Source organism: Panthera pardus, unplaced genomic scaffold (genome assembly GCF_024362965.1).
Source record: "Panthera pardus isolate Hobbes unplaced genomic scaffold, ASM2436296v1 HiC_scaffold_20, whole genome shotgun sequence".
NCBI lineage: Eukaryota > Metazoa > Chordata > Mammalia > Carnivora > Felidae > Panthera > Panthera pardus.
The window spans coordinates 3,031,985-3,056,516 of NW_026526766.1; the positions used below are offsets into that span (position 1 = coordinate 3,031,985).

The window sequence follows — 24,532 nt, forward strand, 5'->3', positions numbered from 1 at the left end:
GTTTGTGTGCCCAGACCCTGCCCGGCCTGCTCCTCTCCTGTCACACAGCAAGCGGCACAGGCGGGGCTTCACTGGTGCTCAGCTCAGCAACGGCTCGCGTTGGCTTTGCAAACACTTTTAGGTGAGATCGGTCACGTCACGTGCTGTACCCGAGAGGCGAGTGGCTTGTGGCGAGCCAGAGTGAGTGACGACAGAAGTGGCCTGTGGTGTGGACGTGTCAGACACCAGGCTGTCCTGTCTTGACACTGGCTGCTCCTAGTGTGTGTCTGCTTCTCTGTTTGCGTCCTGAGCTATTTAAACGGGGGGCTTGGTCGGCTTAGCGACCGCTCTTGATTTCGGCTCAGGGCTCAGGTCACTATCTCCTGGTTCATGGGATCGAGCCCTGTGTCGGGCTCTGTGCTGACAGCACGGAGCCTGCTTGGGATGTTCTCTCTGCCCCTCCCTCTGCACAGTCTTAATTCTCTCAAAATATGTAAACTTTAAGTAGGTAATTAAAAAAAATTAAGTGGGGAGATGTGCAGTGAGGCTGCCCAGGCCCTCAGTCCTGTCCCCAGGGTTCTCCCTTGGGGGCCAGGAGGAGTGGCGTGGGCAGGGCTTTTCCTGCTGTCCCCGGTCAGCATGTTCCAAGTTTGCTGTCATGGGTATGGAACTCAGATTATGGAGAGAGACGTTTCCAGAGGTAAGCTATAGGGAGAACGTTAAACTGAAGAATTTCGGCGGGGGATGCTGGCCCTGTGTTCAGAGCCCCAGCCCTGGGCCCGTGGAGCGTGGATCTCAGGGGAGGGGGTCTGGTGCTCCTCGTGTGACTCAGTGCTGGGCCTGGCCTGGTCACATCACCTTCCCAGCAGAGGCTCCTGCCACAGGTGACGTGGCGGCCCGCGCGGTGCCGACGGTGACGCAGGAAGTGCACACACCTCATCCCGTTTAGTTTTATTTTTCTCACCAGCGCAGAGAAGCACATGCCTCGTAACCACGTTTCCCAGCAGAGCCCTCCCCGGGAGCTGACCGCGTCCCGCTTTCTGTTGGGCACGAGAGCGCTCGGGCTACAGCGCACGTGGGCGAGCCTCGCAGACACGGCGAGCGGCACCCGGAGGTCCCGGGCTCGGAGCCCTCGTGGCCTCCCCGGGCGGCCGGAGCCGCACCTGCTCAGGAACCCACGCTGCGCGCCCACGGCCTTCCACGGCAAATGCTGTCGCCACGGGTAATGGCGTGAGCGGGGCGGATCCGGCCCCAGCCGGCCGTCCTCAGGAAGTCGCGTTCGCGGCGGATCCCGCACATTGCCGGCGGGACACGCGTGTGGCTTCGTAACGAGGGGTCTGGCCGCAGGCTGAGGTCGCGAGCGGAGGCGGTGTCCGTGTGCTGGGTCATGGGGAGCCACAGCTCTGCTTTGAACGGAGGCTTTGGTTTTCTGGTACGTGCATTCCGTTAAAAGCCGTCGTTCCGTAAGCGGGAAGTGTCCGTGAGGTCAGGCTGTGTGGCGTTAGGCTCCATGTGGACGCACCTGCCAGGTGGCGCCACCCAGAGGAACCTGGACCGACCTGCCGGCTGCCGCGCCTCCTGCAAGCTCGGGTCCCGCAGAACTTTCTAAAGCGGCCCGGTGCCCTGAGACCATGAGGGAGCCGGGGAGGAAGCCCACGAGGCCTTCAGTCCCTGTGGTCCCTGGGTCGGACCTCGTGGTCACCCGAGGTTGGAGGCCAGTTCCTGCCACTGGCCTGGACGCCCTGTCCCTGCCATGTGGTGGTTCAGCAGCCGGGCTAACGCAGGGCTCCTGCCCAAGCTGAACCAGGAAATCACCCCGGTGACGCGGAGTGGCCGCGGAGCGCAACAGCAGTGTTTCTGGAAGAGGACCCGTCACGCACACCACCGTCTACCTATTCCAGGTCTGTCTGTAGCTCAGGACCTGTCCTGGCTTCCTGTTTCTGCCAGACAGACCCTTCTGTCCCACATAAGCACCTAACTTTTTAACACAGGTTCTGGATTCTGTCACAGAAGCTGGGGTATGGTCACATCTCAGTAGGCAATGTGGCAGCCACTGTCCTGGGGTCTCTCCAGTGGCCGCGGGCTCGGCTGGGAGTGAACACCATGTCCTGGGGCCTAAAGGGCGCCCTTGTCACAGCTTTCCTGAAAGAACAGTGCAGAACTGTGAGTTCCTGGCAGAACACGTGCCCTTCCCGCTCCCCCCACTGTCGTAGACAAGGGAGGAGGCCTCAAGTGTCGCGGCCCACGTGCACCTCCTTTGGGTCTAGGAGGGCCTTCAAGGAAGGGGGCCCATGCGGGCTAAGTTTGCAGGACTCAGAAATGCTTAGCCTGTGTCGGCAGCAAGGAGAGAGCTCACGTCTGAAGGCCTGTGTTCGAGCCACAGGGTGTCTCCTCCGGTAAATCTCTGGCCTTGTAGCTGCCCTCCCGGCTGCATTAGCGACTCGGGAACTGGGGACACCTGTCCTATCTCCTCACTGCTGGGACAGCAGTCCCCCCACCAAGAGGGGGTGCAGCCAGCGGGCCCTCCCCTGCATCTGTTCCCCCCCACTCCCCCCCGCCATGCTGACCCTCCCCAGGGATCTGCCTGGAGCCCAGAAGCTGCAGGTTACAGAAAGCAGAGTGACTGTGGGCCAAGAGCACACACGTGGGGTCCCAGCAGGACCCACCCCACCAGCCCCTGCCCACCCTGGGCCTGGCCACATACCCACGCCTTCCTCCAGCTGTGCATCATGCGGTCGTGCTCCCCAGCCACAGCCTTCCAGGCGGCCAGCTCTCTGGTCCACTGCTCCTGGTGGGTCGCCTCTGCAAGACAAGTGGGGTGCTGGCTGTCAGCCTTGCAGGCCTTTGAGGCACGGTGGGTGCGTGCAGGCTGCCAAGGCCATTCTGAGAGCCGGGTCTCTGGTTCGGTAGCGGGTGAGGCGCTCACTCTTCTGGCCTTGCCTCCTGGCTGTGGGGACTTCCACGGTCAGCGGCCCCCTCCTGCCCTTCCCCAGGCCACCAGCCCCAGGGTCACGCCGGCCCCGTCCTCATCCTGCGTGAGTCCTGTCCAGGCAGGAAAGGGGCTCTCCCTCCACATTTTGGGGTGATGCAGGGACCTTCCCCAGGAGGCTGCGGGAGCTTGATCTGTGGGGCTGTGAGGGTGGCACAGGCCAGACAGCTGTGGTTGTTTGGAAACAGAAACGCACCATGTCCCTGCTCTGCCCATGGCCCCTGTTGCTCGTTTCAGAAGTGAGTGCCAGGGACCTGAGCCCGTGAGACGTAAAGCGGAACTTACTCCTTGAGCAGGACTGGGCCGGGGCCTGGGCTCCAGAGGCACCTTCAGGGGTCTTTAACCCCAAGGGACCCTGCAGGGACTCCCATCCTGAGAGAGTCCCTGCGTTCCTAACACCCTTGCCCTGGCACCCCCGTCAGTAGACACGACAGGCTGGGTGGGCAGGCAGGCACGTCCCGAGATGTCCCGACTGTGCTCATGTCCTAGCCCGCCACCGGAGATCAAGGTCGGGTCACCGTCTGTGAACCGAGGACCAGAGCCTGCCTCTCAGGCAGCCGGGGTGACAGGTGAGCATGGTGGTTTCTGTGTTTCCACTCAGCTCTTTGCGGACAGTGCTGCCCCCACGACTTCTGCGTGATGTCTCGTGTTTACGTGAAGATTCGGTTTACCTTGCGCAGGCAGGCAGGACACTTTCCAGAAAGGGGAAGAACAGGGATTCCCACCGGGAGAGCTTTGCAATTACTTTTTTCTCTCCCCAGTCCTGTACTGGAAGGACAGGGACCTTTTCAGCAGGGCCCTAAACCTAAACTCTCGCAAGCGGACAGAAGAGGAAACCCCAAAAACCTGGAACCTGAAAAGCAGAGGCACCCGTGGAAACTGAGCAGACCTGAGAAAGTGGGACCCCAGGCCAGCACGGGGAGGCCAGACGCTCGGGTGGGGGGCTGGGCCCTTTGCCCATGCGCTGCCTCACAGGCGGCCAACGGCTCGGAAAACGGGTCCAGAAAGAGCACAGGAAGTGGAGTGGAGCAGAGGAAACAAGTGTCCACACCTCCCCGAGGAAGAGCAGGCTTCCAGTGGCCCCCGGGCCGGCCAGGCGGGAGACCCCCAGCGGGCCTGGGCGGCCGTGCGCAAAGCATGCGGACGTGACGTGAGGCAGGCCTCCACGTGGCAGGGGAGGGGACTTGGGGACAGAGGAGGGAGACACGGGCTCTCAGGACCGGCGTCCCAGACACACCAAGGAGTAAAAGGGTGGCGGGAGGTGGGTGCGGAAGCGCCACCAGTGCCGGGGAGGCTGGCCGCGCACGGGCCACACGCTCCTCCCTCCTGCTGGCCGCCAGGGCACCAGCACGCCCGCCGTCGGAGCTGGGAGCGTGGCAGGGGCGGGGGCCGCTCACCGTGTCTCACGACGGTCACCCGCACTTTGGAGGTCCCGTTGCCCGCGGAGGACAGGACGGAGCAGCGGTACTCGGCGCTTTCTCGGATGGCGTCTCGCAGCCAGCTGAGCACGTGGGCCCTGCCGTCGGGCAGCGCGTGGGTCTGCGTGGGGACGCACATCTCCAGTTCTCGGCCGTTCTTCTCCCAGACAAAGTGGACGTCTGCGGGCCCTGGGGACACACAGACCAGCTCTACCCGGTGGCCCCCGGACTCCCACCGAGGACCACCGGGGTGGGGACAGGCGGTGTGGAGCCACCCACGCCAGGGGCCTCTGTTGTCCCAGCTGGACCCACGGTGAGGGGCAGGACAGCTTTCACGCCAGTCCTCGTGTCCCCGGAGGAGGCGTGTGCTCCCGTGACCCCGGGAGAAGAGGCGGGCCCTCACTGCCCTCCCCCGGGCTCCTTGCTCCTTCACCTCAGATGTTCTTTCAAACCAAAACTCGGTGCCGTGCAGCACACGCTGAGGCCGTCAGGGGGCACCTCCCCCACGGAGTGCCCGGTGACCGTGCCCTGGGCCAGGCGTCCATTCTGCATGGAGGGTCTGTGCCTGGGAACTCCACCTCCCGGCCCTGCTCCCATCTGTGACCAGAACCTCTACTTCCGTGGGGGCCGCCCCTGCCTCCCCAGAACCTAAGTTGGGGACAGGGCGCTGAGAAGGGCCGAAGACCCCTCCGTCCCCACTGCCCCCTCTCTGCCTGTGCCAGGCGGCATGGCACCAGGCGGTGGGCTGTGAGCCGACCTAGACCAAAGCCAGCCCCTCCTGACCATGATCTGCCTGAGAGCCCCGTTTCTAAAATCAAGATTCTGGGGCACCTGGTAGCTCAGTTCACCATCAACTCAATTTCAGCTCAGGTCACGATCCCACAGTTTGTGGGATCGAGCCCCACCTTGGGCTCTGTGCTGACGGTGTGGAATCTGCTTGGGATTCTCTGCTCCTCCCCTGCTCATGCACACACACACACTCTCAATCTCTGTCTCAAAAATAAATAAAAAAAAAAAAAAAATATATATATATATATATATAGTATGTAGTTGCCAACCACCCAGGGATGACCTGAACTGCAGTGTCGTGGAGGACGGTCAGCAGAGGAAGGACTAGGTCTGTATGTGGAGCAAGGAGGAATCCGTGGGGCCAAGGGCTAAAACCCAGTACACGAAGCAATAGCACTGGGTGTGCAGGAGCACGTGTGCACGGGAGTGCACGTGCAGGGGAGTGTCGGGGGGGTTGCCTGTGTGTGTGTGTGTGTGTGAGTCCTTGTATGTATGGGTGTGCACGCAGGAGCGTGTGTGCACAGGAGCCCGTGTGCAGGGGAGTGGGGGAGCCTGTGTGCGGGAGCCTACTTGCGTATGGCTGTGCATGCAGGAGCACGTGCACGTTACCGCGGGGGCCCGCCAAGAAGGCCTACGTGGCCGTCGTGCTGGTGGTGCTGCCTTCAGAGAATTTGAGGTGCTTAAACCACTTCCTGGAGCTTCCGGATGCGGTAGGACGCATCCTTTTACAGCCGATGTAAAACACGCTGTTGGAAAGAACGTGCCGCAGGCTCTAAAACAAATTCCAGAAGGCATTCAAAAGGGGCTCCCGCAGCAGTGCACTGGCCCCCCTGGCCTCGTGGACAGGCCCCCGTGGACTGTGTCCTGGGCAGGATTTCTGGGTTTTTCTTCCATCTGCACCATTTGTGTTCCCCCAAGTGCCCTGCCCTCTACCCGTGAATAGTTCCATGTGTGTATCACACGTGCACACACACCTGAGGGCGCTTACAGGTGCGTGCACAGACTTGCATACGCACACGTGTCTGCGTGCGCCTGCCCGTCAGTTGGCGCACACAGCCTCCTTCACTGCTGGGCATACCGCCCGCCACCACGTTCCTGGACAGCCCCTCGGCGGGGTCAAGTTTAAAAGAGGGATTCTCATGAGGCACTGTGATCGAGAACATGACGTTTTCTGTGAATAGACACCGAAGTCGGTTCCAGAGAGGCCTGGACTCCCCCTCATCCCCACTGTCCAATGGTGACCTTCACGGAGACCCGCCCAGGACTGGAGCTGGAGCCACCAGCATGGGTCACAGGAGCTTCTGGAAGGTTCTCCTGCATCCTTAGGACAAAGAGCTGGGGTGGCTTGAGCCAGGGCCGAATTATCACCCCAAGCCATATGGCCAGGACCCTTCAGGAGCAAAATCCCCAGATGACCCGAGGTGCCTTGGAGAATGGGCCGTAGGGGAAACACCACGTGCCCTTGTATCCCAAAACCCTTGAACTCAGCATTGGTAAACACCCTTTCAGCGTGTGTTCACAGTAAAGCACTAAAAATGTTGAAGAGTACTTACGTTGCACTTACTGTTTTTTTAAGCTATCCAGCTCCTGAACGCAGACGAGGGCAAGGAGGGAAAGCGACAGTTACAACCAGGCGGCAGAGCCAGCACATGCCCCTGGGCAGGGCGATCCCTCTGCCCCCGGGTCTGCAGCCACGAGGGACGAGGGACACGGCGGGGCCGCTGGCTCCACCCTGCCCCCAGCCCGCCCCACGCCAGCCGAGGGTGCCGCCAGCGCAGAGCTGACCCTGCTCCGTGACAAAACCAGACAGAGCCCCTCGGGGCTGGGAGAGCCCCAAGTTGAGGGGGTGTGTGGGATGGGTGCAGCCCCTGTCCTTGGGCCACATCCCCGGTAGGGGCCCCAGAGGCGATCCTTCCTCCAGCTGTCCCCACGCATGTGGTCACCCAGGGGCCTCCTGCCAGCTACTTCCCACTGGAGGGGACCCTCTGCGGGCGCTGTCTTGCGGGCCGGGTCCACACCTGCACAGAAATCAGGATCTAAAGGTGGGAGTGGGGGGGTGAGGGGGGGCTTCTTGGGCCTCCGGCACCGCAGTTCTATCAGAGTCCCACCTTCTTCCTCAGAGTGCCCCATGCTTCGCTGTCACGAGGCTATCCACACCCTGGGGCCAGCTGAAGAGTGACCCCCAGAATATCCAGGTCCTGACCTCTGGAACTGCATGTGGCAAAAGGCGCTTTACAGACAAACCTGTGGGGGGCAGGGGTCAGCAGCCCAGGCGCCCAGCCTCTTAGGTGCCAGCTACGGTGGCCGTCCCACACACGAGGACGGCTGCGTACAGGCACGCGTGTCGTCAGGACAGAAGACACACAGCTTCTAGCAAAACCACGCCCTCCATGCTGAGGACGGAGACCCCGGCAAGGTCACAGATCTGCCTCGCCCACCCACGGACGGGCTTCCGACCCTTCTGGAAGATGACCGGCTCACATCAGCTACCCCCAGGGCCCAGCCGCGCCCCAAAACACTAGCACCCACGGCCACCGTGGGAGATCAGGGATTTGGGCCGGGCACCCTCTGCTACCCCTGCAGCCCCCAGGGCCTGAAAGGGCACTCGTTTCTACCACCGTAGTTAAAACAAAAAGCCACCAAAACCCCGAACAGCCACGCGGCCCCTAAAGTACAGGGGATCGTCCTCAGCTTTAAAAGAGACACGCGTCTGACTTAGAAGCTCGGTCACGTCAGGGATGCAGCAGGGCCCGCGGGGCAGACACGACAGATTCCGCTTGCGTAAGAATCACGGGCTCCGCCCTCAGACGCGATTCACACCCGTGTCTCCGAGTGCCGCTAAGCCTGCTCGCCTGCAGTGCGGGTGACTTCTGTGCTTATCTGAACTAATTCCGCCACGAGGAACACGCATTCGTGACTTCGGGAACGCGAAACACGACCACAAGCCTGCCCGAGTCTCTGCGGCTCGAGACCCCCTCCTCCCCTTGCCCGTGTTTTGCCACCTCCCGACGCGCACGCACGGCTCCCCCGAGGGAGCGGGCGGCTGGGAGACCCGTTCCGGACCCCGGGTTGCTCCTCCCCACGCTCAGGCCGGGGCCCTAGGAACAGAGGCGTGGCCACAAAGCACAGCCCGCAGCCCGCCGCGGCACGCGCACACGCACACACGCACTCTGCTGGGACGGTCCAGAGAGGACCGGGGACACGGTGAGCAGAGAAGCCCGCTGAGTCACGGCTCCGAGGCCGTGCCCGTCCCAACAGCCCACCTGGCGTTGCTCGGGCCGCGGCCCCTGCCACTGTGACACCAGTGACCCCCAGGCGGGAGGGAGACCGCTTGCAGACCACTTGGGGACCGCCTGGACGGTACCCTTGAGAGGGAGGTGCCTTCAGCCAGAGCGGCCTGAAACTTGGTCCCGAGTTCCGGCACCTTCCTTGACCCGAGGGAAGAGAGGGCCAGAGACGCCGTCATTTTGGACACCACGTGCTTGGACCGCCGCTCGCACAACCAGCTAGCGCTGGCCTGTGGGCTGGGTTTAGGGCAACAGGTGTCTGGATGTGCACGAGTCACCGGGGGACCCAATGCCAGTGAGCTTGGCGGGCCGGGCCTGGGCCGGGGGGCTGCGCGGGGTCTGCCTCGGGCACAGGGGACCGAGCCTGGCGGATCGCTCTTGGCAACAGTGGTTTCCCAGCCTGGACGCCAGGTGCTCAGTGTGGGGCGGGCCCCCCGGGCTTTGCTGCAAGCAGAAAGAAGCGAGCGCTCGGGAGGCTGGGGTGGCCACTGCAGGGTCTCTAGCACCTGTCTCTGTCACCGCTGCCTAGCAGGCCTCACGAGGACGCACGGCCCTCCCTCTGGGTGGGACAGGACACATCTGGACCCCTGGGAATAGCCAGTCCTTCCCAGGCTGCCTCACAGCCTCGGGGAGCCTCGTGGAACGGGAGGTCCAGGTGGGAGAGAAAGCAAGGAGCACGGGGGCGTGGAGGGAGGGGGCAGGGGCTGCGGTCCCTCCGCTCAGTCCACCCCGTCACTGCCCTCTCACCCCACGCTGCCCACCTCTCTCGTCCCCTCGGGCTGTGAGCCGCCAACTGTGGGCCCCATCCTCGGTAAGTCGGGAGGAAGAAACGCCCCTCCGGTTCTCAGACTTCGGCAGCAGAAGGGCAGGGAGGGCGGAGTGGCTCCAGGTGACTCCCCCCACGGCCAGCGGTGCCCCCTGCCCTGGCTGCCTGGGAACCGTGCCCTTCTGCTCCCCGGCTGCCGCCAGCCCCGTAACCACGGCCCTGCACGGGGTCCCCGTGGTCCCCGCTCTGGCCCAGACACCGCTCTCAGCCCCCGAGTCACAAGGACGGCTCAGGAGTGCACACGCGCCCGCTAACGGGCACCTCCTAGAGAAGCCACGTTTCAAAGCGTTTGGCTCTGGGCCCCTCACCCGGTCGTGCGACCCCTGCTCTCCCAGCGACGGGGAGGCCGAGTGTGCCCGTGGAGGACGGCGGCCCCTGCACGGAGGGCCTGGGAGGCCCCACGGGAAATCGCCCAGCCCAACAGCCCTGTGGGGGACCCAGCACAGGCTGGGCCCCGGCCCGGGGCTGGCGACCCGGGGCCACATGGACCCGCCCTGAAGGTCTGTCTCCACAGCGCCCCACCCAACGGGCAACTTCCCCTGCGCTCCCCCCGGCACGCGGGAGTTCGTGGGACCGGCTCATACCCGGAGCGGCTTCTCGCCGCCGAAAGTCTCAAAAAGAAACAAGTTTGCTCTCTTTCCCTCAGTGGCCCTACTCATCCCCTCGGGGCACCCACACACCGCCCGTTTTCTCCCTGCAGCTACTGACCAGCGGCACGGCCGCCGCGTAGCGGAGACGCCTCCGGGTCCCTCCCAGCCCACCGTGCACTTCAGCATCGCCACGCAAGCCATGGGGACGCCCCTTCTGGAGGCTCCGGAGCGACGTTTGCAACCTCCAGATGACACATAGGCGGACCCCCGAGTTGTCGGCAGACGCTCGAGGAGCCCTGCACACGGGCGACTGGCAAACCGAGGTCTCGGGGCCAAGCCCGGCCCACCGTGGGGCCCTGGGGCTGCGGAGGCCGAGATCTGCGACCGACCGACCGACCGTGGGCTGCCGGGCCTGCGACGGTGAACACCTGGCTCCTCGTGGGAGAAGCCGCGGGAAGGGTGTTCTGTCAGGGGCCCTGCCCCCCACCCGCCGCCCCGACAGGCGCCCTGCTCACCTGTGGCCTGGCAGAAGAGGTGGAAGGTCCCCAGGGCGTGCACGTGCTGGGCCTGGTCGCTCAGGAAGGGCGGCAGCAAGGCGACCCGCAGGCTGCGGTCAGGCCCCGAGGCCGAGGCCGGCCAGGGGCTTCGGGGAGAGGAAGATGAGCCGGGGCCCCGACAGGACAGGGAGGAGGACCCCGGAGGAGGGAAGGGCAGAGACGAGGCTGCGAGACAGAGGACAGAAAAGAGAGAGGCCGCTGAGGCAGACGTCACGAGGCTCGGGGCCTGCACGCCAGAGAAGGGAAGGAGAGACAGGAAAAGAAAGGGGACCGAGGCCGCCCCGAGACCCGCCCGCCCGTCAGCACACCGTCCCCGCCGCAGCGAACCACGTGCCCGCGCCGAGGATTTAAGCTGCTCGTTTATTCGGTTACTTTTCAAGTGTATACAATCCAAAGTAGAAAAATAAAAACAAAGGAAATCTTATAAAACACAAATGTGTACACCACAACGGTCGAGTCCTGTCATGCTTAAGACAACACTGTCCACGCAGGCACACAGATCCAGAGGTCACTGCTCCTCGCCACGGGAAAGAGAGCCTTCTCGGCGCACGGGAAGCAACAGGTGGAGATTGAACCGTCTCGCCCACTCGCACCGTCGAAGAGAGCGCCGGGCCACGCAGGGCCGTGGGGTCACAAGCCGCCAGGCCTCGTGGGGACACAGGCCAGTCCGGCCACCGTGGTCCTGCTTGCCGGAAGGTGTGGACAGCTCGGTTCGGCCGAGCCGGTCGTCCGGGTGGGCGGTGGACGGGAGACAGAAGCCAAACGTGACTGCGGATGCCCGGTGAACGTCCGTCCGTCCATCTGCACGGGAGGTTTCAAGCCGTGGCCGTGGGCATCCGACGGCAAAACGCACGCTCCCTCCGCTCGGGGCCAGCCGGCTCCGCCGACCCGCGCTCAAGGCCCCGCCTGGTTCACGGGCCAGCCTTCCGCTGTCTTCTGTTCTTTGAAAGAGTTAAAACAAGAGGGGGGAAGAAAAAACCACAGAAAGAAGATCTCTCTGAAAAGGATGCTTCCCTCAAGGAATAAAATTAAAAAAAAAAAAAAAAAACGTGTGCTGAAGAGATGGTTTCGTCTATGTGTCTAAAAGGTAGAGAACGCATTTACCCAAAGTAAGTTTATCCCTGAGAATCGTAAGCAACGTAAGCTGTATCTTTCCCCTAACGTACAACAAAACCTGGAAGATGGACATCTTCGCGATATTGGAACGTCTGCTTCGGTGATTTAAAACAGAAACGACCTAACACGAGAAAAGCAAAACCATAAAAAATAATCTCCTGGGAAGCAAAGGTTCGTGCCAATCTGGACAACAGGCGATAAGTTACCAATCTGATAAACAAAAACGTCATTTCCAATCTGGAATTCAAGGATCTTTCAGTGGCTGCTCTGAGGAGGGGACGCTCCGGGCGCGATGCGAGCGTCCGCGGGCCGGGGACAGCCCGGCCCCACGCGCCGCCCGCGGGGGCCTCTCACGCCGCGGCCCGGCGGGGGACCGGGGTGCGACGCTCGCCGTTTTCCGGAAGGACGAAGACCAAATCACAAGCTCGACGCGAGAGACAAGACACAGGACGGGCGTGCTGACGCGGGCTCCCGGCGGTGCCTCAGTCCCCGTCCGCGTCCGAGTCGGCGTACTTCAGCTCGCACTTGACGTCGAAGGGCCCGTCCCTGGCCGGGAGGTCGTCCAGCCTCTGCGAGTCCTCCCTGTCGGTGGGCACCCTGCTGGCCATGGTGTCCTGCTCCGTCTCGTAGCCCGTGTCCAGGGCCGGCCGCGGCTGCCCCCCGTTCTGCTGGGAGAAGCTGCCCGGCTCCACCAGCGTCTCCTTGGCGCTCTGCTCGAACTCGCAGAAGTCCGCCACGGGCTGCTTCTTCCCCAGCAGCACGGCGGAGCGGAACTTCAGGCACTGCCCGGGCAGGTAGCCCTTGTAGCAGTTGTAGGACACGAGGCAGAGGCACAGCAGGAAGAAGAGGAGGAAGAGGAACATGAGCAGACGGTTGTCGCTGGACTGCAGATACATCGTCTTCTCCGAGTGCACCTGGGGGACCGTGTTGATGACGATCTTCGGTTCGCAGGACGTGCCCGTGGGCGCGGGGCTGGGCGGCGGGGCGACGGCCCCGGGCACGGGGACCCGCGCGGCGGAGGTCTGCGGGGGGGGGCCGCGGGCGGGCTCCGTCACCGCTCGGGCGGTGGTCCTCCCGCCTTCCGTCTGGGCGCCCGGCGAGGCGGGGGCCTCTGTGGCCCTCGGGGCCGTCTTCACCTCCAGCACGTGCTTGGCCAGCACCCGCAGGAGCGTCCCGTTGCGGACCCGCTCCTCCGAAAGGCACCGGTACACGCCGCTGTCCCCCTCCGACAGGTTGAAGATGAGCAGGTGCTTCCTGCCCACCAGGCTGTACTTGGGGCCGTCGGCGTCGAGCACGCCGTCCCGGAACTTCCACACCACCCGGGCCAGGTTGGACTTTGGGGAGCATTTGAGTTCCGCCGTGCCGCCGTGCTTGAAAAAATGCTGCCGGAAACTTTCTTTACTTTTATCTGGAACATCAAAATAAACGTGCACAGCATCAACAACGCGGCTCGCTACTCAGCTCCTTCTAAAAATAGGTCAACACGCACAAGAGGACACGAGAGTTCCACCCACTGGAGCCACACGGAATCTTCCAGAACAACTAAGGAGATAAAGACATGCGTGACAGAAAAGCAAAGATGGGCCCCGGAGGGCGGCCCAGCAGGACAAGGAAGTCGGAGACAAGACACTCGGAGACAGTCAAGCGGCAGGGACCCCGTCTGGCGTCCCGGTTCCCCGGGGGCCGAGCGGCAACATGGGAGCCACGCGCCACGTGCTTCTGCTCGTGGCTCCCGGCTCGCGGCCTCTCTGGGCGCGAGGGGCCCACCCCGAAGTTGCCCCAGCTGGCGACAGCTGTCGGGTCAGGGATGGGAACGCGAGAGCCCAGGGCACGGCTGCCTGGGAGGGGACGAAGGGGTGAGGACGCCCCTCCCGCCGCGCCGCCCACCCACCGTGGGACCCTCAGGGTCTGTTTAACCAGCCCCGAGCTCAGCAAAGAGAGGAGCATCTCAAGAGCGGGTGTCCCAGGGTGGACGCCGAGTGCTTTTTGTGGAACAAACACACACACCCCACGACCTCGGACGCCCTTTTCTGCGATAAAACGGGATCACGGGGGGTCGGCCTCCGTATCCTCACGGATACCTGACCTCTGTTCGGAGCAGAGAAAGAGAACCCGGATGGACGCAACGCCACGACACCGAAGCACCATGAGATGGGTACGAGGACCGGCCGCCCCCCAAGGGAGCTCGGCGAGGACGGCCGACTTACCCGGGCAGGCGGACGCGTCTCCACTCATCTTCTGAATCAGAGTCCTGCAAGATAACCGGGCCCGGGTCAGGCACGCGCCCCCTCCCCCTGACGGGTGTGCGCGGTGCGGGTCCCCCGCCCTCGGTACCTGCTAGGGCCGTCCGTCTGGTGCGGGGGCAGGGCCACGCAGGCCCCGGCCGCCCGGCTCCAGGCGCAGTAGGGGTCGCGGGCGAGCACGCAGTCCTCACAGGTGCCGTGCTTCCCGCAGAAGGCCACGGGGGCCTGCACCACACCCGAGCTGGAGCCCGCATACACAAGCCTTCCGCCCTGCAGGTGTGAAACAGAGGGCACAGGTGCGTGGGGTGGGGGGGCACCCGGCGTGCGCCTCTCAGGCCCACGTGCCCACGCCGCCTGATCCAGGAACCTCCAGAACCGGAGCCTGGCGGGGTAGGGTCCGAGACAAACCCTCGCGGCAGCGTCACGGCCGCCCACGCGCTGACTGAGCACTCGGGGCCTCCGTCTGAGACCTTGCCCTCTTTGGGGCCGGGGGTCAGCCGCTCCGTGTGGAGGGGGCCCCCCCCCCACAGGCCAGAGGCCGAAAGGCACGGCTCAGAGCCCCATTTCATGCCCACCCGACGGGAGCCACACAGAAGCCCGAGTCAGGGTCCGAATCCAGGAAAGGAGGGGCCACCGAGCGTGGGCGGAGCGCAGATTCCAGCACGTGTCTAGCTGTGCGGGGAGGAACACGGGCACGAAGAGACCCACAGCTGTGCTCCGGGCACAGGGCCAGGCGGGGTCCCTCGAGCTCCCAGCACGTGCGAGACCCCCCACCCGGGGCGGCTGCTTTCCCGGGCTCAGTTGGGACGGGGGATCCCCCATGGGACGCCGCCTGCCGTGTAGCCCTGGCCGCAGGGTGGGGGGGAAATTCCGGAACTTGCGTGCACGTCGTCCTCTGCCCACGACACCTCACCCCGACGTCTGCACACACCTTGGCCGTTCCCAAGCTCCACAGAACTTGGTGGTTTCGACCCAGACGACACGCAGCCCTTCCCCTGGAGGACAGGCTGTGAATTAACTTTCGAGTCCGGCTCCGCTCTGAGGCCCTGGGGCCACCCTCCCCGTGACCCACTGTGCGGGAGTGCAGCCGAGAGGAAGGAAGTCCCTTCTGTAACAGATTCTCACGTGACAAGTGGCAGAGAGAGACAGCAGCCAGCAGGGACCCAGGTACGTGACACCACGTGCCTGCCAGGCTGTCAGGACCAAGGACGCCAGCCCAGAGCACAGTCTGGTTCACAGAGGTCAAGGGACCCGGGAGAGGACGCCGACTCTGCCGGGGAAGCCCCGCCCGACACTGACCTGTGTGCATGGCGTGGCCGTGGGGAGGACGGGCTCCATATCCCCGCCCTACCCCCACCCCAGGGCTGGGCTCCCGTGATACACGGCCACCAAGTAACAGACGTGGAGGGGAGCGGACAGGAAAACGCCCTGAAAAGGGGTGGCCGTGACCACTGGTGGGCGCACAAGTCAGCAGACAGGACGGACTGATGGGGGCAGCCTTGCGGTCTCTCCACAAACAAGCATTAGACCCTCAGGGTCTGAACACACGTCCACAACTCAGCACACGCGGCCTGGCCCCACGTGGTGGGTTCCGTGCTCTCCACGGGCACATCCCCACGCGCTCAGCCCCATCTGAGCACGAGGAAACCGGGATCATTCCACAAAACTCCGTACAACTAAGCAGGCCACCAAGATGAGGACAGATGGGGAACCGGCCCAGACCAGCGGCGGCAGCTGGCCGGCCTCTACAGCGAAGGCCAGCGTCCCGGCCCAGAGGAACCTGCCGGCGGGCGTCTTCTCCACCCCGAACAGCCGCTTCCTGCCACTGCGGGGGCGCACACGCCATCCCAAGCCTACCCAGGCCCGCCAGCCCGAAGAGAGGGCGGGGGCCGCGGCCCGCACACCTTCCCGCTAGGGCCAGCCAGCCGAGGCCGCCCCGGTGCAGGGCTCCTGGGAGGACGGGCCCGTGGCTCCCCACAGGGCCAGTGGGCGGACGGGTGAGCACAGGGCTGACCCAGATCCTCCTCAACCTCACCCGTCCCGCAGGACCGGCGCCCACACGCCCAGAAGCCCGCGTCCCCAGATGACACTGGCGAGCGGGGCTGCGGTCTCACCGAGTGTCTGCACCGGGGGCCCAGCCTCTGTTCTGTGCACACGTGACAATCTGGGGGCCCCAAGGGCACGCGCCCCAGCCCGGCCGAGCACCCGAGCAGCGGGGCCGCGGTCGGGAGGACTTCCTCGTTCCCACAGCAAAGCCGGGGAGCAGGGGCGGGGGAGGGCGGCCTAATGGGCCCGCGAGGCTCCGATGCCGCATCTCTGCCGGCTCAGAGCCCGCCCGGGCTCTGTGGTCTCCTTCCCTTCCGGCAGCGGAGACGGCCCTGTTGGGTGACCCCGGAAGTTTGAAAACCAGATCCCAGTTCTGACGCTCACGATGGCGGGACCCACGGGTGGCTCTGACCGACAAGTCGACTTCTGCCTTTCTCTCTCTCCTGGCTACGGGCGCCCCCTCCTGCTGCCCGCTGCCCCCATCAGGAACCAGGCCGGGAGGCCGCCCTGAGGGGCTGCGGGCCGCCCCCCTCCAGGTGTGAGGGAGGCTGGGGACTGTGCTGGGTCAGACAGGAGACCCTCGGCATCGGGGAAACGCCCTGCGAGGCGGGGCAGCTGGGCCTGGTGTCCAGAGCGAGGCTTTACAGGCGGGGTGCAGGTGACGGCCAGACTGCAGCTCAGGGAAAAGGCTCGCAGCCGGGCTTCCCATTTCTGGCCCTGACCCTGGCTCTGCCAAGTCCCCAGAGCCCGTCGGCTCAGGGCTCACGGCGTGGGGACACCCACGAGGCCCTGTGGGTGCTCTACAGGAAGTGAGGTCGTCAGCCACGGTCAAAGGACAGGGCCGGGCCACCCTGGGTCTGCTGACCCCTAGATGCAGAGGAGGAGACTAAGGCAGGACTGGCCTGCCAGGCTCACGCAGCCACGAATCATGGGGCCCCGGCCTGCTCCACCCTGGCTGTAAATCAGGAGGCACGTGTCCCAAGGCCACGTGGGTAGATGGCAGGGGACGGCATCCAGAGCGGATCCAGGGCCCTGGTTGTTTCTATGCTACCCACCAACTAATAACATGTCTTATATAAATGGTTGGAAAACAATCAAAAGGATAATATTCCATGACATTCAAAAATTACGTGACTTCCTGAGCTCTGTTTCCATAAAAAAGACTTTGCTGGAAGGCAGCCAGGCCCACCCGTGTGTGGACGTCCCACGGCTGCCTGTGCACAACGGCAGGGACCTACAGCCCCCGAGCCCCAAACACTCACTCCTGGCATTTATGGCAAAGGTGCCGCCATCCCGACCCTGATGAGGGAGAAGGTGCCTCGCTGGGGGAGCCAGCTCACAGACATAACCGTCGTCCCTTGGGGCGGGCTCTTCTGCGCCCACAGATGCACCTGCAGACGGGCGTCAACCCCAGCAGCTCGGGACGCTCGGTCAACTTGAGGCGACTGTTCCATCTCCCCAGTTAGCCTTCCCTCCGTCCCAAAGCCCAGGGCTCACGGGGCCCTCTGTAAGAACCCGGAGGTCAGCTCATCTGGACCACACAGATGATCGGCCTGCCCGGCCGGTGGCCAGGGATGTGTGAGGCCGCCCTCCTGCCTGGTGACCAGGGATGTGTGAAGCTCCCCGCCTGCCTGGCCGGTGACCAGGACGCGTGAGGCCACCTGTCTGCCTGGTGACCAGGGACGTGGGAGGCCGCCCGCCTGTCCTCTCTACCTTCTCAGAATTCAGCAGCAGCGTCTGGACCGGCTCGAAGTCCTGGAAAAGCTGGGTCTCCTCGATGATGTGGGCGTCATTCTCGAGGTTGACAGCTTTGTGGAGGGCGCCCCGGTCTGCAAGGGCAAGGCTACAGGTCAGGGACGCGCCTGGACGGTCCTGGGGGGCCGACAGCCCCCGTTCTTCCTCTCGGCTCCTCCCCTCAATGAGACGCTGAGGAGCCGAAGCCGTCCGCACTTTGGACGTGGGGAGGAGAAGCCACTGGCGACGCGGACTGACAGCGTGAGCGGCACCGGTCACTCCGCTGTTTCCTGGAAAAGAAACGGACCTCCCACTGCTGACTCCCATGGAAGTCAGGGCCACGACACGGTGCCACCACATCACAGGAGAGGTGGCTCTCGGGCTCCAGCGGCCCTCCGGGGCGCCGTGCGGTGAAGGTCCCGGGGAGGGGAGGGCTCAGGGCACGCTGGAGCCCCCAGGAACGACCCCGGCGCCCTCCGGCCCCAACCCCCAACCCCCCCACCCCCCGCCTTCCAGAAACGCTTGCGTGAGAGTCCCAGGTGGGGACCCGTCTGGAGCCAGCAGGGACGTGGGACTTCTCTGCCACCTGCTCTCAACCGGCCCGCACGGGCACCACTCCCGGCGCACCAGCCCCGACCCACCGGGCCTGGATCCCCACACGGGGGCCAGGACTCGGCCATTCAGTCAGCGCCCCAGCGGTCTGACGGTCAGATGGCGGAGGCCAGCCAGGGGTGGCGGCTTCTCGGAAACCCTGCCGGAGACCCCTCCGGGCGCCCGGGGAGACGCTGGCCTCGCGGCAAGAAGGAGCTGCGTTTGCCGGCGTCCTCAGGGGGGGCCGGACCCACCTGTGCCGATGAACATGACGTCGTAGACGGTCCCGTCCAGGGCCCGGGTCCTGTCCACCACGATCTGCGTGTAGTTCACGTTGCCTGTGACCAGCCTGGGCCTGTTGTCTGTTGGGGTCACGGAGCCGTCCATCAGGGGGTGGTCCTTGACGAACTGCAGGGTCTTGTCCGGCAGACCCAGGGAGCTGGAGAAGTTGGCCGCCCGCGCTTCGCGGTTGATGCACTGTGGGGGGCAGACCGGCCGTCAATGCGCGTGCTCACGGACGCACAGCCCGCACGAGCCCCGCACGCAGGCCCCCCGCGGGGCGCAGACTGTGACAATGCCATGCGGAGCGCTGTTGCCAACGGGGAAAGTCAGCGGCGACCTTCCCCCAGGAATCCGAAGACGTGGCCCGAAAGCCGGTCGGGAAGGGCAGCCGTGCGTGTGTCCGCGAGATCTAATCCCGCTTCACGACACACAGCGAACTTGCTGGTGTCTATTTGTCAATGAGAAAACCGTATCAAGCTTTTGAAATTGAAAAATAACGGCTTATCACTTGATAGCTCTTCCTCGACATCTCTGCTAAAATCACTAAAAACGGTCCGGGTCCAAACAGCACAAAGGCCAAGCGCGTGAGGGGTTCTTTTCCTGTCCTGGCTCCCGAGTGCAGAAACCGAAATTCGTAATCACGTGACCACGATTTACTTCATGACACCCGTGGAGGGAACTGACGGCTGCTGGCAGGCGTGGACCCCCAGGGAGGAGCCCCAGGCCAGTCGCCCGGGCCACGGCCCCACCGCGGCCACACCCACGGCCCCACACACCAGCCACATGACGGGCAGATGCCGGTTTCCACACAAGAGTCACTGCTTTCGGGAAGACACAAACGTGACTCACGTTAACGGGTGGGGGGTACGGCCCACTGCCGAGAAACCGTGCTTTTGGGGGGGAAGCGGCACGTGAGACAGACCTATTTTTATCACAACGTTGATTCCACAAAACACCCGTGCCGGCCGGAAGAGCCTCCTGGCGCGGGCCCGGTCAGGGACAGCCGCGCCACGGCACGCGGTGAGGGGAACGCGGGACGGGGAGCGGCCCACCCTTCCCGCCCCGCCCCCACTCACCGCCCCGGGCCGCGGCGTGGGCACGGCCCCGTTGTAGCGCACCCACTTGGTGTGGGACTGTTCCACCGTGGCGCTCTGCATGTACTTCCCGCGGGAGAAGACCGCCTCGGCCGTGGACAGGTTGTAGGCGCACACGGCTGACAGCCCCACGTTGTTCCTGGGGACGAGGGGGCAGGGTGACCGTCCTGGGTGGGGGGAGCGCAGACACGCAGCCCGCCCGCCGGCCCGCCGGCCCGCCGGGGCACCTACAGCTGTGGGGTGAAGACCCCGTAGAACACGGGCTCCTTCAGGTCCGGCGCCCTGAGGACAAAGACGGCCTGCAGCACGTTGAAGACGAGGTTGCTCTCTGGCCTGGAACAGATGAGCCTGGCCTTCAGGAAGGACGTCCACTTCTTCTGTAGGGTCCGCAGACCGCCCTGGTCCCCCTGCAACCCCAAAGACGTGCGTAGTGGGGGGAGGGCTGACTCCTCGTAGGCAGCTGGGAGTCAGTCACGTACGCGGCCCCGAGCGTCCCCGTCTCGGTGGACGGAGGCCACGGTGGGAAAAGAAGGGCCGTGGATGGCCACGTGGCCACGGCAGCCGGTCTGCGCCGGCTGGGGTCTCAGATTAAAACACAGAACCAAGAAAGGCCTGTGGGCGAATCACCCGGAGGCGGCCGGAGGGGCCGGCGGGCCGCGCACGGCGTCACAGCGACAGAACCTCCGCCAGCCTCGCGCCCCTTCCCCGTGCTCCCCACCCCTGCGAGCCAGCCTTGGAGCCAGGGCCACGGAGCGGGGGCTCCCGTCTGCTTCAGGCCAACACGTCGGGGGTCCCCCCCAGACACGTTCCTCGTCCCAGAGGAGACAGTCGTTTCAAAGGGCCTCGGCCAGGTCCCCCCCAAGACAGGTTTTGTGGGCTGCCCCCGCACCCCCGGGACAATCACAGACACGCCTGACGTGACCTGCTCTGGAGGGAGCCCCGAAACACAGAGATCTGGATGCCAAAGACTCTGGAATCAGAGCATCCTCACTCGGGGGCAGTGAACGCACACCCCCCTCGCCGCCTTGATGCAGGAACGCCGAAATCCCAAATCTAGCAGAATTTAGCTCACGCGGTGAACACAAGCCAACTTCCTATATGGCCCTGGAGGTCCGAGGACGGTGTGTCCAGAGCAGGCCTGCTGAGGCTGGGCCTCTGGCCACACTTGGCTCCGATGCTCCGGGGCCCGCAGGGAGACTCCCGGACTGCCCGGGGGCAGGCCGCGCACACCCCTCCGTGGCTCGGGAGAACGATGAGGTAGGTGAACGGACATCTCGGAGGAGGAGGCCTGGAGCCCGGGCCACGAGACCGGTCCTCCAGATGCGCGAAGCACCCAGCCGGGACCAGAGGGAAATCGGGGAGTGGGCTCACCTTGCACACCCTCGCCACCCGGGGGATCATCAGCTTGAAGACAAACTCGTACTCCACGGCCACCTCGGTGAAAAAGAAGTACACCCTGTCGTCCCCGCTGTCCGTGCCGTCCGGGCTCTCTCGGATCACGTCCGCAAAGACGAAGTTTGGCTCTGCAGGCAAGAGACACCCGGTTATCCCCCCGCCACAGCGCGGGGCCCGGGCACCTCCCGGCCAAGGCGCCAGCTAGTGCCTGCACCATGCCCCAGACAAACCCCAGGGCCCGGGGCGGGCACGGTGCCCATCCGTCCTCCTCGGCATAAGGAGGTGCCGGGGATCACGGTTGTAACACACACCGTCTGGGCCGGCCCCGAGAACCCAGGCTGGGCCTCCCGATGGCAGGCAGCCCGGGGACCCCGGGGACCCTGGGGACCCAGATCCCAGAGACCTGCCAGAACACAAGCATCTGCTGGTGCAAACAGCACGTGCCTCAAGCGGACAACCCCCGACCAGCAGACCCGCCCCGCAGTGAGGGGAAGCCAGGGGTCCTTCCTCCCCCAGACCACCCGCCTCCAGGAGGTCACGGCCCGCCGGCCAGCGCCAACTAGAGCCCCGTGTGAGCAGCTGCGTGAATCTGCCACGCACACGTTATCCGAAGGTGAGCGAGCCGGTCAGCCTGGGTGCAGGGACCACCAGGCTCTCGTGTCACAAAGAACCACCACCTCTGTGTTCAGGGACAGGAAGGCCCCAGTCCGGAGCCCTGGCGGCTCCAGAAGCACCCCACGTGGGGCCGTCCCAGCCCGGAGGTGTCTGCGGCCCCTCGCTGGGACTCAGAGCCACAGACAGACAGACAGACCCAGGGGCACCTGCCTCTTACCGTTAAGCCACGGTATCGCGTACTCCGTCCTCAGAGGACTGTGGGACGAGTTTCGGGAGATGATGGGCTCGCTTCCCAGAAAGTTATAGGACGTCCCGGAATACAGCTCCCCATCTTAAGCGGCCCCGGAAGAAAGAGGAGAGGAGGGGTGGTCGGCAGCCAGACACGAGCCCCCGGCCCAGGGAAGCGGGGAGGCCACGGATGCTGCGTCGCGAGCCTTCCGTCTCGGTCCCTCACGTGGACGACTGTGCGCTCCACGCGAGAGCTGCTTCACGAGCAGCTGGGGCGGGAACCCCAGGGGACCCGCACCCGGGAAGTAACACGTTCGGGTGTAAGTGGGGCCATGGGACGCGCACAGAGGACGGACACAAAATGACCCCTTCCCACACATGTGACCTCTGGCCATGGGGGGTGGCCGGTCACCCTTCCGCAGTGAATCCGAGCGCTCGTACAGGGGTCTACGGAGAGGCTGCGTCTCTGCCGGGACAGGGAGCAGGGAACTGGGGGAGGCAGCCGAGCCCATGCTGACCTGGGGCGGGACTCACCGACCATGACGGACGTGTAGCTCTGTGCAGGGTCAAAGGGGCACCTGCCCTTGCCATCCTCGCTTCTCCCCAGAAACTGAAAGGACGTTAAGTTCTACGAGCGAACGAGAAGAAAGGGCATCACGCGGTGTCTGAATTCCTAGTCTCCCAGCACCCTTCTGCTCTGCCATTTACTTTCACAGACTCGCCACCCGGGGGCCCGGAGGGAAGAGCACGCATGGGCGGCCACGTGAGTCCCAGGTCTGGACGCCGGCGCCACGAGAGCCGCGCAGGACCTCGGAGCCTCGGTTTACTCCTCTGTAAGATGCTGGCGGCTCTAGGGCTCCAGAGCAGCCAGGGCAGACCGGAGGCGGGAGGCACCCAGGGAGCCATCGGAAGGCCGTGCACTAACTACGTCCAACAAGGACGGCACCCAAGGCAGTGGCAGACCGGACCCATGGGCAGAAGCAGCGGCGTCCCCACCTCCTGCCACCCCATCCTGTACTAACAGAAAGCACGGGGGACGGCCTCAGTGTTGGGGACCCTCCTGGCCTGACCCGAGAGCCCAAAACCAGCCGAGGAAGGAGTGAGCAGCCCCAATACGTGAGGAACGAGCAAGCTCTGTGCAGAGACACGGGGCCCCGAGCCCGGGGACAGGTGAGCGGCTGGGAACGTGCCCGCACCGTGCAGGGAGGCTGGAGGGTCAGAGAAGAAACCCACCGCTGGAGGCATAGCGGGAAGTCACGCGCCTGCTGCCAGAAACACAGGACGTGCCTGCGTGAATGAAGGTGGGCACCACCTCCCGCCTTCCAGTGCGGAGAAGCTGAGGAACACGGACAGCGGTGGGGAGTGGGTGCGGGCCCGTCGCCCGTCGGAGGGAGGGCTCACGGGCCGGGGGATGTTGGGCCCACCTCTCCAGGCAGACCCCCCCCCTCAGGTCTCAAAGCACAAATTGGGGCATGAACGGATGGCCCGTCTAGGGGAGGTTTGGAGGCCGCCTGAATGGGGGGGGCAGAGCGCAAACGAGAGGGCGTTGGCAATGACTGTAAATCTTCACGGGTGACGACAGGCTTGGCGTTGGTCAGGTAGGCACTTAGGGGTCGCGGGTCAGGGTGCCGCACGCCCACATATGTCCCTTCCCACGCAATCTAGGTGCCAGATACACAGGCGGGATCTGACGTTTCCTGTCAGCGTGAACGTCCTTATTGAAAATACGGGGCCAAACAACAGGCCCGGATTTAAAGGAAACATCTGACCCCCTTACAACTACGGGATTGGAGTCTCCATCCGTTTTCGGCTTCAGAGGGGCTAGACTCCAGCCAGCAAACCCTGTGACGTGTGGGCGTTTCTCACACGACCTGGCACGCTCTTCCCTTATGCAGAACCAGGCGACGTCTGTCCTGAGGACCCAGACTCAGAGCTCAGAGCACCGCACCCCACAGAGCCAGCGTCTGCGGGCTCAGACCGCCAGCCGGCCACGCGGGGGGGGGGGGGGGGGTGCGCCCACCCCGGGGGTCCGTGCGCAAACTCCGTCTGCCCGTACTTTGGGCTGTCGTTTATCTCTGACTCAAGGTTGGAGAGTCTTCTTTAAATTCTAGTTAATTCAGGGTTCCGGCAAACGAGGCTCTTGGTTGAGGCACGCTCTGTGTCCCAAGTCGGGGACGGTCACTAGACCACGTGCCTCACTCTGAATCCCCACGTGCATTTAAAACGCGTCTTCTCTTCTCCTGGTGGTTGTTACAAATGGCTCATCGGGTGCCCGAGTAAAAGGAATTTCTCCCAGCAAGACACTGCCGTCCAACGTGCCCCGGGAGCGAGGGCCTTGGGAGGACGCCGTGGGGGCCCCTCTGCAGAGGCCCCAGCGCAGCAGCAGTCGGGCCCGGCTCAGCAGGACCCGTGCAGGTCGGCGAGGGAGGTGCTCGCACAGTCGTGCGGTGCCGTTGCCCCCGGGAGGGGGTGCGCTCCGGGGCCGAGGGCGGCGGCTCCGTGTCCACGGCAGACCCACGTGGTGAGGCCCCAGGAGCGGACAGCAGCCGGGCCGGGCCGTCCCAGCGGGCACACACGGGCGGCTTCCGCACACGCGCCCACTCCCTCCGGCTCCGGAGGCTGCAGGCTGCGGTCAGGGATCCGGATGGCCGGTGCCTGGCGAGGGCCCCCTTCTCTCTGTCCCCATGTGGTGGAGAGGGGGCTCTGGCGGCTTTTCCCAGAAGGCTGTCAACCCTGCGGGATCAGGGCCTCGC

General features: G+C 64.6%; 1 protein-coding gene across 7 annotated transcripts in view; it reads right to left on the reverse strand.

The window, feature by feature from the left end:
* Positions 1 to 1,749: 1,749 nt before the first annotated feature.
* SEMA4D (semaphorin 4D) overlaps positions 1,750 to 24,532 on the reverse strand; it is a 95,245-nt gene continuing 72,462 nt past the window's right edge. For 6 of the 7 annotated variants that reach the window (XM_053907722.1, XM_053907727.1, XM_053907726.1 and 3 more), the window contains exons 6-15: positions 22,314 to 22,407; positions 21,769 to 21,882; positions 20,913 to 21,064; positions 19,773 to 19,948; positions 19,524 to 19,680; positions 18,420 to 18,642; positions 17,554 to 17,669; positions 13,886 to 14,064; positions 13,759 to 13,802; positions 10,777 to 12,959 (exon numbers count right to left, since the gene is read on the reverse strand). In XM_053907722.1, coding sequence (XP_053763697.1) covers positions 12,034 to 12,959; positions 13,759 to 13,802; positions 13,886 to 14,064; positions 17,554 to 17,669; positions 18,420 to 18,642; positions 19,524 to 19,680; positions 19,773 to 19,948; positions 20,913 to 21,064; positions 21,769 to 21,882; positions 22,314 to 22,407 — 2,181 coding nt within the window. In that variant the 3' untranslated portion in view covers positions 10,777 to 12,033. Of the gene's footprint in view, positions 2,122 to 2,683; positions 2,782 to 4,365; positions 4,576 to 10,393; positions 10,601 to 10,776; positions 12,960 to 13,758; positions 13,803 to 13,885; positions 14,065 to 17,553; positions 17,670 to 18,419; positions 18,643 to 19,523; positions 19,681 to 19,772; positions 19,949 to 20,912; positions 21,065 to 21,768; positions 21,883 to 22,313; positions 22,408 to 24,532 lie in introns of those variants that run through there. The other variant, XM_053907729.1, reaches the window with a different exon arrangement.